At 41.0% G+C, this 13,291-nt stretch overlaps 1 protein-coding gene across 1 annotated transcript; it reads right to left on the bottom strand.

The window, feature by feature from the left end:
* Window positions 1-293: 293 nt before the first annotated feature.
* On the bottom strand, window positions 294-10,617 carry C4H11orf16 (chromosome 4 C11orf16 homolog). Its single transcript, XM_034770352.1, has 9 exons — window positions 10,508-10,617; window positions 8,719-8,903; window positions 7,179-7,333; window positions 5,334-5,567; window positions 4,119-4,805; window positions 3,182-3,369; window positions 2,320-2,492; window positions 924-1,173; window positions 294-534 (listed from the first exon to the last, which is right to left on the bottom strand). Exons 2-9 carry the CDS (start codon window positions 8,883-8,885, stop codon window positions 451-453), a joined length of 1,938 nt encoding a protein of 645 aa, XP_034626243.1. The 5' UTR covers window positions 8,886-8,903; window positions 10,508-10,617; the 3' UTR covers window positions 294-450.
* Between the last annotated feature and the right edge of the window lie 2,674 nt (window positions 10,618-13,291).

The following is a 13,291-nucleotide window of genomic DNA, read 5'->3' as shown; positions in this document are numbered from 1 at the left end:
ACTGGAGCTGTAATTCAAACTAAAACGTGGTTGCAGTTAAAAAAATTAAGCCCAATTATTGCTACATAAATGTAAGTTTCGCTGGTACTGTTAAGTTTTCACTTTCATTAAGCTAAATCCCACTTGAGCAAAACACATACATACCTGATAAAGATAATGAACTGAAGTGGGAGTTAAAGGCCCTGATTCAGCAAGGCATTTCAACATGTGCCTAATTTAAGAATATGAGTAATCCCACTGAAGTCAGTGGGACTTCTCATGGGCTTCAGGTAGCTTGCTGAATAGGCGTCATGTGTTTTAGTATGCATATACAAACTTTTACTTGGCTTACTCTAATAAGGTTCCAATAGACTTTATTTGGGGGAAGCTTTAAATATGGTAGCCATAACAGGGGTTGGGATTCTACATAAATATTTGTTGTTTGTATCTCCTTTGTTCTGTGCTGTCTGGTTACTGTCCCTTCTGTTTTTCATCTTGAAAGATCTTTTCTGCCATTAACTTGTACTTGGTCTCCACTCTTCTCCTCCGGGCTTCCTACAAGAGAGAAACCATCATGCAGAAATCCCTGCCACAGACTTTTTGAAACCATGAGAACAAACAAGAGGCTTATTAAAGCTCTCTTCCAATTTTTCAGGTTTTCTGTACTATTACTTGTTGTTCCTCTCTCCCCAAGAGTGTTTGCTTCTAGTCCAGCACAGTGGGAACTTAATATGGAAAGACACACTTCCCCTGGACAGGAGAGTGAAGGTACTTGCCTCATTTCCATCTAAATGGAATTTATTTCAATTGGTTAAGGTGGTGCTACTATCCATAAAGCTATTCTGGCTACCTACAGATTTTGTTTATTTAAAGGAGAGGCGAAGGTCATTAGAGCACACTTTATTCCCTGTATAAAAATAACCCTATATAGATGGGTAGTTTACCTGAGATTGTTTCTCTTTAATTTCTTCAGCTATACACTTATTAAATTCCCTCTGATCCTGTGTCTCTCTGACTTGTTGTAGATGAGCTAGTCTTTGCTGTCCTTTCTGCCTGTCCTCCTCTGCCATAGTCTGCATCTTCAGGTTTGTCCTGTGCTGTGTAACTTGCTTTGTTTTCATTGTCTGATTCTGCTTTCTGTCTTGTTCTTTTACCTTCTTATCTTCATTCTCGAAATGCTGCAGCTTCTTGTCCCTGGAGAAGAAAAACCCAGTGAGTTAAGCATTGTTCTGAAAAGAATCAGTGTTTTTGTCTGCTCTTCTCCTATCCTCAAAATAAATAGACTTACCTGGTGTAGCTTTCCCAGTGGAAGCAGTTTTACATGTGTATAAACTCTTCAATGGAATATAAATGTTTTAAAATAATAAACCTTAGGATAGAGTTTCAGAAGCACTCAGTGGGACTTTCATTATTCATGTCCGTGGGAGCAAAGTTAGGCCAAAGCTGAGCACTTTTGAAAACCCACCCTGAAGTTTTAGTTGGCTCTTACAGTTGTATGTTTATAAAGGATATGGTCAAGTAGTTTAAGGCTCCATCTAGAGTACAAGATAGAACTGTGCTTTAACTGCGTTTAGGGACAGTCACATAGTAACTTGGTCTCACAACATTAGTTGGACATTAAATTGGGCCTGTGTCTTTTGGGAAATGTCCTATTGAGTCAACCCTTTAAATCTTTAATCAGTCAGAGAAGGAAGGTCCCTTCTGTTACTGCCACCAGTACTACAGGGAACAGGATGGCCCACTACAGCTGCAACTCAGTCTCTTCATTTAGTTTCTTTATAGTCTTTACAAACATACAGGGCCTAACTCTGCAGTCCTCCCACATCCAAAGCTATTGACTTTAGTAAAAATTGTGTGTGACATAGGGGTTTGTGTTCAAGCCCTGTCCAGCGGGATATGACTTCTTTGTCACTTATTCCAAAATTGGTAGAAACAGGTATCTGACATGATCTAACCATTAAGGTACTGTATGCCTGAAGTTTTGTACTTGTTTCAAAGAAGTTTACGAACAGCGGTTTCCTAAAAAAGGTATAAATCAGTTACAACAGAGCACAATGTGGACATTTATTGCTAATTTAAACTAGACACTCATTCTGCTCAAATAGCTGAAATTACTCTGCATGTTTTCTATTAGGAGTTCTTCACTGGGAATTAAAACACTAGTGTGTGTAGAACAGATATTCCAAGATGTTTCAGTTCCAAGGAATACATACCAGTAGAAAGAGCTTTGTCCTTTGAAAACCAAAATCATTTAAGTTTAGTGTGCACAATACTTTACTCTGTAGTCAAAGTCCAAGAGGGAAGATGCAGAGTAGTTAATACTTGACCTGTGTGATGTACCTCCGGTGTTCCTGTGCAGTGTAGTACTTCTCTTCAGCCTGCTGTTCTCTTTCACACTCCCACTTCTGTTGTTGGATTTTTTTCTTCCTTTTTTGCTCCATGCAGGCTTTTCTCTGGCGTTCACGTTCTATTTGATTTTCTCCAAGTTTCTCTAAAAAAGGAGGGGCCTGTGGCTGGGAAAAATGAAGCATGAAAACTAGGACTTTAGTCCTCTTTCCTCTGACTCAGTTTATGCATTTTGTATCCTCTAGCAGAACTTTAGAACAGTATTCTCTCTAAATTGTCTGCTATTTTGAGGGGGGAGGGAGGAGAAATTCTTTCAGAAGCTGATCTAGGGACTGATTTCTAGAAAAATACCCACAAGCATCAGGCTTTGGGGCAGTATAAAATGCCCTCCATAGAGTGAGCCTGGTGCAGAGCTGCATTAGGAGAAGTAGAAGGGAGGAGAGTCCTTGCTTGGATTCTATTACTCCTGAATTTCAGAGCCATCCATTCCCAGGATCAAGCATCCTATAGGAGTTTCTTACCTTCCTAAGGCCCTAATCCAGCTCCCATGACTTCAGTGGGCGTTAGATCAGTCTCCAAGGTTACAAGCTCCATTGAATCACCATCTAGTTACATGCCAAGTTTTAGTTTTTTGAACTGTGTAAGATGGCTTCAGATCCTGCCCAGCTGTGTCTTGAATTGGAAGAGGAGCTCTCTCCCCAACACAGATATGGGGCTTGGGAGGGGGAGGAGATGTTTAGCAGGCAACAGGGAACTTCAGGGCCATTTGCTTCTTCAGCTGATATCCAGAACAACATCTTCAATTTAAAGAACCAAAGTACCTAATTATAATACTGTTTCACCATAGATTACTTACCCCCAGTGATGGCTTGAAATCATGGTGGATTAAGACATCTTTCAGTGTGAGATGTCTTCTCGGAGACTGTTCAATAGTTTCAAACATTGCACTCTGGTTGGTTGGTGCAACAGGGTACATGTCCAAGGAGAAAATGGTTTTGGATTCTGCTTTCCCCTTTGTACACTTGCTGCTGGGAATGCTGATTCCTGGGGATATAGATACTGTATTTAATGTGCATAATCTTACATTTACATTAAAGATTAAAAATGGTAGTCATTTGGAAAGGAAAGTGCAATTTAACCTAAAAGGAACTCTTGTAGGTGCATGATTTCTGGTTCTGGATATCCGTTCCTAAAGTAAAAGTCAATTGTGCGGATGGCACCATGAAAAATGTGGCAGGATTGGGGGGAAGATCAGGAATTTAGAGGTGTGTGTGTGTGTGTGTTCCTGAATGATTCCATTTTTGCATGGTTTTCCACTGGATAAAGTATGGAAAGAGGAACCCTTACATGTGATGAAGAGGGCAAAACTTGGTGCAGATTTTGCATTTATAGAAATTAATTAGAGGGATTTTTAACTGCTGCCTGGTTTAGGCCCCAATACAAAGTTTTGCTTTGCTTTTTAAAAAGGGGAGTGGGGTTACAAAATAACATTTTTATGAATTTCAGATTTATGAATTTATTTAATCTATTTTAAATTCTAGGTAGTAGTTAAAGGATTAATGGCATATTGATTGTCAGATGTGTTTTCTGCTTTCTCTGCATCATACACACAGTTTGTCTACCAATGTTGAAATAAGGTAAGTTAGACATTTACAAGTACATCTGTGTCACTGCTAGCAGAGATATAGGCCTGCATTCAAGTGAGATACAGTGCCAGACTGAAGAGGCTCATAGAATGCTTTAAGTGAAGAAGCACCTGTTGACAAGTAACCAAGGAAAGAGATGAACTATACCTGGATTCCTAGGATGTGACTTGGCGTGGCTTCTTTTCCAATACTTCCACTCAGGTCTTGCAGCATCTTTCAGTTTGGGTTTTTTGAAAAGGCTGGAATCTGTATTAACAGCACTATCCACCACCGTGCTCTTCGTTAGGCACGTCTCCTCCTCACTTTCTAAATCAGAGGAGGAGGAGGAAGAAGAAGCAGAAGCAGTAGCTGCTGCTGGTTCATTTTCCTTTGGACTTTCCAATTCTAGAAGTTGTGCAGTAGGCTTGTTATTGGACTCTTGCTGTTTAGTGCTTCTTTGAGGGAGCAAAGATGTGGATAGTAGAGGCCACCAGGCATTGAATTTGGGATGGGAGCAGCAGATGCATCCCACATGGACTGGTGAACAGCATATACTGTGACAGTGACCATGGAAAGGGGGGCAAATTAATGGGCATGGCCACGGCCACCTGTACTTACTCAGCCCATCATCTAAAGCACATGAATGGATGGGGGCTCTTAGACGTCTGCAAGTAGAAGTGTAAGAGCTAGTGGGGGTGGGGGAGTTCATAAACTTTAATCTGCTGGTGAAGGGCATGTGAATCATCTCTACTATCCTTTCCCACGTGTCTGGTGGAATCCATAAGGCCACACCTGGTGGTACTTTCACTTTCTTGTCATTCCAAAAATAGACCATGATTTCTTCATCCTCTGAAGCTATTGAAAAGAAAAAGGTAAGATACCATTAGACAGTACCACTCTGGTTGGGAAATACTAGCATCTTAACTTGTCTTAGCAATTTAATACACTGCATAAATAACCCAGTGCTGATCTGAGCATTCTAATATAAGCCATATTCTTAACACTACCCCATTTGAAAACAGGGCTTCCCTGTGCATCAAGTCTCAGGAAATGAACAGGTTATCCTTACCCCCACAGCTGGTGCCCTTGTTTCAGTAGGAAGTTAAATTGAATAACTGCTCAAAGACTAGACATAGTGGATAGCGAAGGTGCAAATTTAAAGTCAGTTTTCTTAATAAAAGGTAGATCAATCTAGAAGTTAACTCTCACACTCAAGGTATTGCTAAGGAGCACTTTCTAGGAATCCGTTACTAGTTCCCACTACATCCCTTGCAACTGTATACATTTTTAAAATAAACATTGCAAGTTGCACTGATGCTTCTGCTACAGTAGCAATACCAAAAATAGTGTTCATTCTTACCACTTCAGGGGATCCCTTCTTACCTCTCAGGGAATCCCGTGTTTCAATGCCCAGTAGGATGGTTCCAGGGCCGTATCTGACCAGGTCTGGTTCCCAGGGTGCCAGCACTTTGTCTCCAGGGAGTATGGAGTGCCTCATTCCATTGACATATTCAAGGATGTCATCCCTGGATGTTTTTTGCACACATACCGAGTACTTGTCACCTGATGCAAGTGGTTTGTCGAACTCTACCAGGAAAGTTCCTCTCTCACCCTGTTACCAGGAACAAAACATAATTATGAGGAAGCCCAGCATGTAATATAAGGCCTCGTACTGCAGTCAGCAGTCCCTTCCATGGCAGCTTAGACTAGGCCTGAACTCTAGGACAGCAGGAATGGTGACAGTAAGCAGCCCATGCTGTGTTAGTCTCTCAGCTAGAGAACTGTAAAGAACTACAGGGGGATGTTTGTGTTCAGCAGCCTCGGTAAAATACGTCCCTATATCCACTTCAACTAAGACCTGTATTTTCTCCACTGCAAAAGACACTACAGGCCTGAGATTATGTGCCCAGCTGTAATTCATGTGATGCTGCCGATTTCACAAGCTACCCTGTACATAGATGGTGACAAAGTATCTGAAGGCAGTTCAGAGCTGTTCTCTATTCACTCATGAATCCTTTCCTATTACATACTGGGTAACCAGGCATTTTATCTTTTAGAAAACAGTTAAGGAGCTTTGCATCAGCAAGTGAAGCAAGCCACTCCCCTGCTCTTCAAAAAGAATAGTCCCTTTTTTCTTTAAAGTTTTAAGTACTAACAACGTAATGAATTAAAGCATTCACTAGTGTCTCTGAAAAGACATGCTGTGCCTTGGTTTGCAGAGGAATAAAGCCATAAGTGTATACATAACACATTAACAGTTTTCCAGCAGTATCTATGTTTATCTGTCTATTCACAACAGTAGTTGGGGCGCTGGCCATAACACCACAAAATTCATCTAAACATGGCTCAGTGCCCAGCATGACTGGCTCAGAAACAAAGAGCCTGTCCCTGCAAGGTGCTGAGAGCCCTGACTCGCAGCAGGAGCCAAGGCTTCTTGCAACCTTGCAGGATGGGTCCAACTGGGGCAAAACGAAGTTCCAAAAAAACATAAGCGCTGGTGGAAGAATGGGAAGGCAAAGTGTTACAATGGGCGCTTCCCTAAAGAGATCAATCTAGTAGTCCTTATCTCACAAGCAGCTACCTTGTTTTCTGAACAAGGGGCATGCCCCGACTTTCCACAAGCCAACAGTCCCTCATGCAGACTAGAATAGCTGCCAGAAAGTCTGACATCAGGAAGAGAAGGCACAGCAAAGGAGGCATAGAGGCTGCTGAATGTGAGCTATAGAGGCGGCATACAGGTGTCATCTCAGCCCATACCTTTGTTATCCCGAGCAGACTCATACAGTATGCCATTAATCAATAGGTACAGTAGGATGGGCAGGACCACTGGACACTACTGCCCCTATACATGGTCTTTAATCCACTGGAACGGTATAATCACAAATGCAGATGCTCTGTTTGTAACTTGCCTCCTGACTTCATGCAACAGCCTATATCAGAACTGACAGAAACCCTGTATGATGCACAGACCCCGCTGCAAAGCTGATCTGCCTTTGCACCCCCACCCCCCTCAACCCAGTTCCACCCACAGCAGGGGTTCAAGTGGCGGAGAGGTGCTACTGGGGGGCATTCTGCAATCCATGAATTTGACCCTTTGTGACTCTCTTCTGGGGGAGTCAACTGTGTGATCCAGGTGACTTTCAACAATGAACAGATCTCACTGTAATGGAGGCACACAGTAAATTAAGAATATCTACACAAGATAGGTGAGCCAATAATTACTTGCCTCTATTTCCTGTTTTATTGTACCAAGATAATAAAACCCATCAGATTCCCTTCTTGCTAGAACAGGAACATGAGCAATATCCACTGATTTTTCCCACACCTTCATATGCTTATATGCTGTGTCAGGGAAATGGGGACAGTGGCCGATCCATGAGCACCTTGAATAAAAAAAATGGGTTAGTGGTGAGAGCAAACAGCTTCCATGAGTCAAATTAAGACACTCTATTAACCTTCAAGGGCCAGATCCAGGGCCCTAGTGGACCTGTTTTGTTCCACTCCTATGGTGCAAAGCAGGCAGAAGGAGCTGGCTGAGGATTTGCCCGTGTATGAGAATCCTTTGCTTGCATAACTCCAGCATAACTGACTCCGGCAGTTCCTCTCAGCCTCACACCACTGTGGGGGAGGGTGTTTGGTGGTTGTGGTAGGATCACACTGTGATCCTGGTTTGGTATAACCTACAGCAGTAGTTGCTCTAACTTATGCTAGAAGTGAAACTAGCCTCTAATTGCCCTTAAGATCAGGTTAACAAGGGGTGTCCCGAGTCCCCTTGAAGCATTCCCCTGTGATATCCAGACCCTGTACTGGCTACTCTCAGAAATCCCAGCTCCCTTGCCCTCAAAGGAGCAGTGTGCTCCAGTTTACCACTTTTACCCTAAATCACCACTTCTGTATAATGTACTGCACTTATGATAAAACAAAAGAAGAGAGACTACACTAGAAACAAGAGACAGTGATGGAAACATCTAGTTACAATATAAAACAAATCATAAAATGCAAACTAGGGCCTACACTTTATTAATAGTTACTTTTCCTAGCTAATAAAGTAGGTTCCCTCCCTCCCCCACAGTTCAGTCTCTGGCTGGCATCACAGGAACCAGGATCCAATTTTCATTAAACCTGCCCCCCATTCAACAACATGTCTCCTCAATGAATGGATACAAGGAGTCTTTTTCCATGCTGTGTTATACTGAATCAGTCTCTCTCTTTATTCACAGAGAGGGCAATCCCCTGTCTGTTGTAATGGTTCTTTTTACCTCAAGTGGTTTTGATTGTTTGCAGTTGGCTTTGATGGTTTTCCAATGACTGTTCTAGGATAGGGCATGGTTAGACAATTGAACCTTGTATTACATCACCAGCCTACCAGGGAGGGATGACAACTCCCTCCCACTCAAGTGGACTATTACCCTGTTATACAATTCCCTGGTGACTAACTTTAAGACCATACAACAGTTTTCAATATTGTTAAATTATTCCTTAAATACTACCTGTACACACATCTAACGATGATGATGAGTATTGATAAGTTACAAGCTTTCAGTAGAGATCTTACATGCTACCTTTCATGGAAAAATACCATGAAAGGGATGTATTAAGTGTAGTGAGTTTGTCAAATCTGAGAAAGGAGTTGTTTGTAAAGAACAGTTGGCACCAATAGGCCTGTCTCAGAGAGCATTTCTTTAGTAGGTGGGCTTACTTCATAGCTTGTTTTCAATCAACAGTGTTGCAAAGCAAATGACAGACACAAGCAAGAACTTTTTGTTACCTTTGGGGGATGAAAGGTCTGGTAACCCAAGTAGGATGGACTATGAAAGAGCCACTAGAGAAGGGATCGATATTAGTTAGGAAGTTGCTGCATGAGAGTTTATCTAGTGCTGTCATTGCTCTGCAGTACTTGTGCTCTGTAAACAAGGATCTCCCTGGATTCTCCATTCCCTCATAAGCAGTTACCTACAACATGGAATTGTGATAAACAAACACAGCATACCAGGTTTTAAGCAAATATACAAGTTAAATGATGATAATGACAACTTACATTTTCTAGTGGATCCCAAAGGACTTTAAAACATTTATTAATGGAGTTTTACATAAGAAAATGAATCAAAACTTTGCCTACCACTGAAATGCAGCCACTTCTGGTGTGAAATATAATAACTGTTTAGCAGTACAGAGCAACAGGACCTGAAGATTAAGGTATTCAGTTGAAATTACAGGAGGGATTTAGGTGGGTGGAATGTAATTCCCCAGACTTGAATTTGGCCAGAAGTCAGTGTGGTTAACACCCCTATACTATCCACAACCCACTGATGTCAATAAGAGCCTTTCCACTCACTTCAACAGACTTTGAATCAGACTTTTACATAAGGTGATCGGCATCTTAGCAACATTAAATAAACTAGAAAAGTCTTTGGGAATTTTCTATTTTAAATCAAGTCCTCCATAGGACAGTGCCCTCGAACACCACTGAGAGACTCATGGTTATGCAACCTAGGGAATCAACAGCATCACCTGCTGCACCTTCATTCTTCCTAAAATGATTCCCATCTGCATCCTGTCCCATCCCAATCCTACATATTTTATGAGCTATGACAAAAATCGCAGCTGGAGCCGATATAGCTGAATGAGCTCGAAGACAGCTTTTGAATGTAGCACTAGATTAATGTTGCCTGATACTCGTGTTATAGTGATGAATTTAAGGGGAAATAATTTGATCTTGCAGCTGTTCTGTCATGTTTTATGATGACAGGTTATGCTTTTAGGAAGAGAAGGAAATCATGCTCACATTTGACAAGTGAAGAAAAAGATAACTATTCTGTGGCTGTCATGTTAAGATTTACAATGCAATAGCTACCTTGTCACCTGGGCAAGATTTGGCAGGACACTTCTATTCTAACTAGATTTTTTATATTACTTTAAAATATTTATACATGGGGTCAATTTTTCAAACTGAAAGTCAATGGGACTATGCTCCTAAACTACATTTGCAAATGGAATTTAGGCTCCTATGGTATTTAGCTGCATTTGAAAAATGTTACCTGTGGATTTTACTTTCTCATCTTCTCTGGAATAAAAGACTATCATCTGGCTACTCTTTTGATAAATATGGTCAGATTTCAGAAAATTCTTATTTAACAAACCAGTGTTTTACATAAACACCCAACAGGATCATACAATTATTGTAATAATCTCTGCAAAACTTGTGTCTGCAAATGAGCAAATAATGTCAAGGATATTGATTACTTTACAAACATACTGATTCTTACACACAAAGATTAATGAAATAATTAATGTAAAGTTAGACTTTGTGTTGATTTCAAATTAATTTTATTTTTAATTTAACATTTAAAAATTTTTTTGAAGTGAATTTAGTGCTTGGGAAAGATATTGGCCAGACAGTCCTGAAAAGCAAAGTCCCTTCTTATCCACAGAACAGATACAGCATGGGTAGAGGAGAGCAAAGACAAAGGTGACTTGTATAAAATTATATTATGTTTACTGAGCAGCTTCAATTACTTCGATACAGTAGTTCTGGAAACTGAATATATTGAACTTACCAGATATTGAGAGTGCCCAATCTTGTCATCCCACACCTGGCCTGACTTCAGAAATCCTGCCCTTTTGCCTGTTTGGTGTGAAAAGTCGTTTGTTGCTAGTGTTTCCAGTTACTAAGCTGGTTGCCATAGATTCATTACCAACAGGAAGTGACTGTGTTGAAGAAAGCGACACATGCACGTACATGAGTGTTTCAGTTAACAGCCAAAGGAACGATACTCCCATAGATGATCATCTGTCTAATACATATCCATTCGATTTTACATGTGACAGACATAATCCATTCGATCAAAGTATCATTTACCGTGGTGGGGTTAGAGTGTAGGAATGCATTGTGCATATAACAGTCTATTTTGCACCCTTGAATGATCAAACACAATTTTATTGACCAAGACAGGCTCACATGAACCTGCGGGATTAAAATAAAAAGCCCCCATATGAGGTAACAAAAGTGCTGCTATGCAGTTAGGGCAAAAGGGAAGTGGTTGAGCTGGTGTCACATCACTTTACAAACATGAAGTCATTAAATCTCACATCCATCTACTCAGTAGATAATAATACAATATGCTGTGTATTACAGTAGCACCTCAAAGCCCCAAAGAAGATCAGGGCCCCATTGTGCTAGGCACTATATAAACAGTGGTAGGGAGTTCCTACCCCTAAGAGCTCACAGCCTAGACTAGACAGATAAGGGGTCAGAGGAGACACAGATAGGTGAAGTGATTTATTTTTATTTGTATTGCAGTAGCACCTAGAGACCCCAGCCTCATTGTGCTAGACAGCGTACAAAAACGTATCAGAGATATTCACTGCCCCACAGAGCTTTCAGTCCGAAGGTCACTCAGAAGGTCAATGGCAGAGCCTGGAACATAACCCTGATTTCCAGTCAAGGGAACAATACTGAACGATATTGCCTCTCCCATTTTCAGGTGAGTAAAGAGAGATTTCTTAACCTGGAATAATATCTAGGAATCTTCCTGATTGTTGATCCCTGCTCTGACCTCTAGATCTGTCTCCACTTCCATAGCTTTAATGAATTGTTGCAAGGGCATTTCATTGCTCCTCTGCTGGAGTTTTTTACGTTCATCCACTACACATATGAAATTCAGTACTTAATTTGGGCCAGGGCTGAGCCCCGGCACCTCTAGGCTTGGCAGTTCATAGCCCTGGCACCTCTGGGTTTGCTGCATGAATTATGAATGTAAAAAAATTCTATTTCCCATCTGTTTCATCAGAGTTGTATTTCATAGTCTTTTAACCAGATGATTGTCCTAAGGAAATTAATTTAAAACAACTGGATGACTAGCAGAATTACCTCTGACCTTACAATCCTATTGTCCAAAAGCTTGGAAAATAGTCATGCTATCTTCCTCCTCCTGAGGACTTCAGGCATGAAGTCACTGGGGCATGCTGGTGCTCCAATGTTTTGAAAATCAGGCCACTTACTCAGGAACCTGAACTTGAAGATCCTATTTTTGAAACTCTTGGCCTTAAAGCGTTGTTTTCACTCAGAAAAGAGCAAAGACAACTTGGTCATTACCAGATCCAATATGGGCTGTAGCAGCAACAAAACTTTTAAGCCTTCAAAAACAATGGTGTAGATTTCAAGACTTCAGCTAGAATGGAGAGAGATACATGTGCATGTGTGCACTAGAGACCTGCCCCACGCTTAAAGGGATAGTACTGCAAATAGTGATTAGTAGACTAATGTTCCTTTTCTGTGTCATGGTAAAAATAGCTTTTTGCTTCCATAAACCCAGTAGTGTACACATGACTGCTGGGCCTAAAGGAAAAGCCACATCTGGTTTAGATTATCAGATGCTAATGCCTTTTTCCTCAGTACTTTGCTGCACCCACGTTGCAGTTGCTCTCCTTATGGTACATGGAGAGCCTTTTTATTGAATATCAGTAAAATAGGACTATAAATAATATAGCATCTTTCAACCCAAGGGATGTCAAAGCTCTTTGCAAACCATGGGCTACATCTTCCCCATCACTCTCATGTGAGTAGGCCCTAACTAGAAAACTTTGCTGAAATGCAGCTAGCTGTAGGGTGAAACTGTCAGTTATTTAAGAGTGCAGAGCAACAATTTAGGACAAGAAGTAAAGAAAACATTATCCTAGTGAAAGTGCAGAGGCATATAGGCTTGCAGGATGTCATTCCCCAGGGCCAGATTCTGCCACCCCTCCTCGGAGTGGCATCTTACTATGTTAGTAAGTAAATCCATATTCAGTGATTTTCAACAAGATAACTCATGAACTAAGCTCACTGACAGTATGGGTGATGGAATCTGGCTCACAGACTGGAATTTGGCCAGGAAAAAAGGGGTTTACAACCAAAATAAGAGTTCCAGGGTTCAAGTACAAAAAATAATTGGTTAACAAAAGGATAGAGCTGCATTTCCAAAAATGTTGCATTTTTCCACATTCAGGTAACTATATTTTGGAAAGTGTTTTTACCCCTTTTTAATAATAAAATAATAATACTTCACTTTTATAATACTTTACATGAGTAGATCTGAGTGTTTTACAAGGTCAGTATTCTCATTTTACAATTGAGGAAACTGAGGCACAGAGGGGGGCACTGACTTGCTGAGGTTCACCCGGCGGGCCTGTGGCAGAACTGGAGTCCCAGTCGTGGGCTATATCCACTAGGCCAATACACAAGCAACTTGGGGGGAAAAATTGTCCCGTGTATTTTGAGGAAGAGAGCAGCAATTAGGGCAGAGATTCTTTGGGGAAATGAACCGAAAATGAAACATCCCTGAAAATTAACAGAAGCTGAG

Source organism: Trachemys scripta, chromosome 4 (assembly GCF_013100865.1).
Source record: "Trachemys scripta elegans isolate TJP31775 chromosome 4, CAS_Tse_1.0, whole genome shotgun sequence".
NCBI lineage: Eukaryota > Metazoa > Chordata > Testudines > Emydidae > Trachemys > Trachemys scripta.
Note: the sequence above shows the minus strand (reverse complement) of the source record. Positions and strands in the feature narration are given on the sequence as shown.

Excerpts from the sequence above, each read along its gene's own strand:
- C4H11orf16 (XM_034770352.1), bottom strand. The coding sequence starts at position 8,885 with ATGGAGAATCCAGGGAGATCCTTGTTTACAGAGCACAAGTACTGCAGA. Across the intron at positions 4,806-5,333 it reads AACACGGGATTCCCTGAGAG|CTTCAGAGGATGAAGAAATC; the intron begins GTAAGAAGGGAT and ends TCTTTTCAATAG. Across the intron at positions 535-923 it reads TTAAAGAGAAACAATCTCAG|GAAGCCCGGAGGAGAAGAGT; the intron begins GTAAACTACCCA and ends TCTCTCTTGTAG.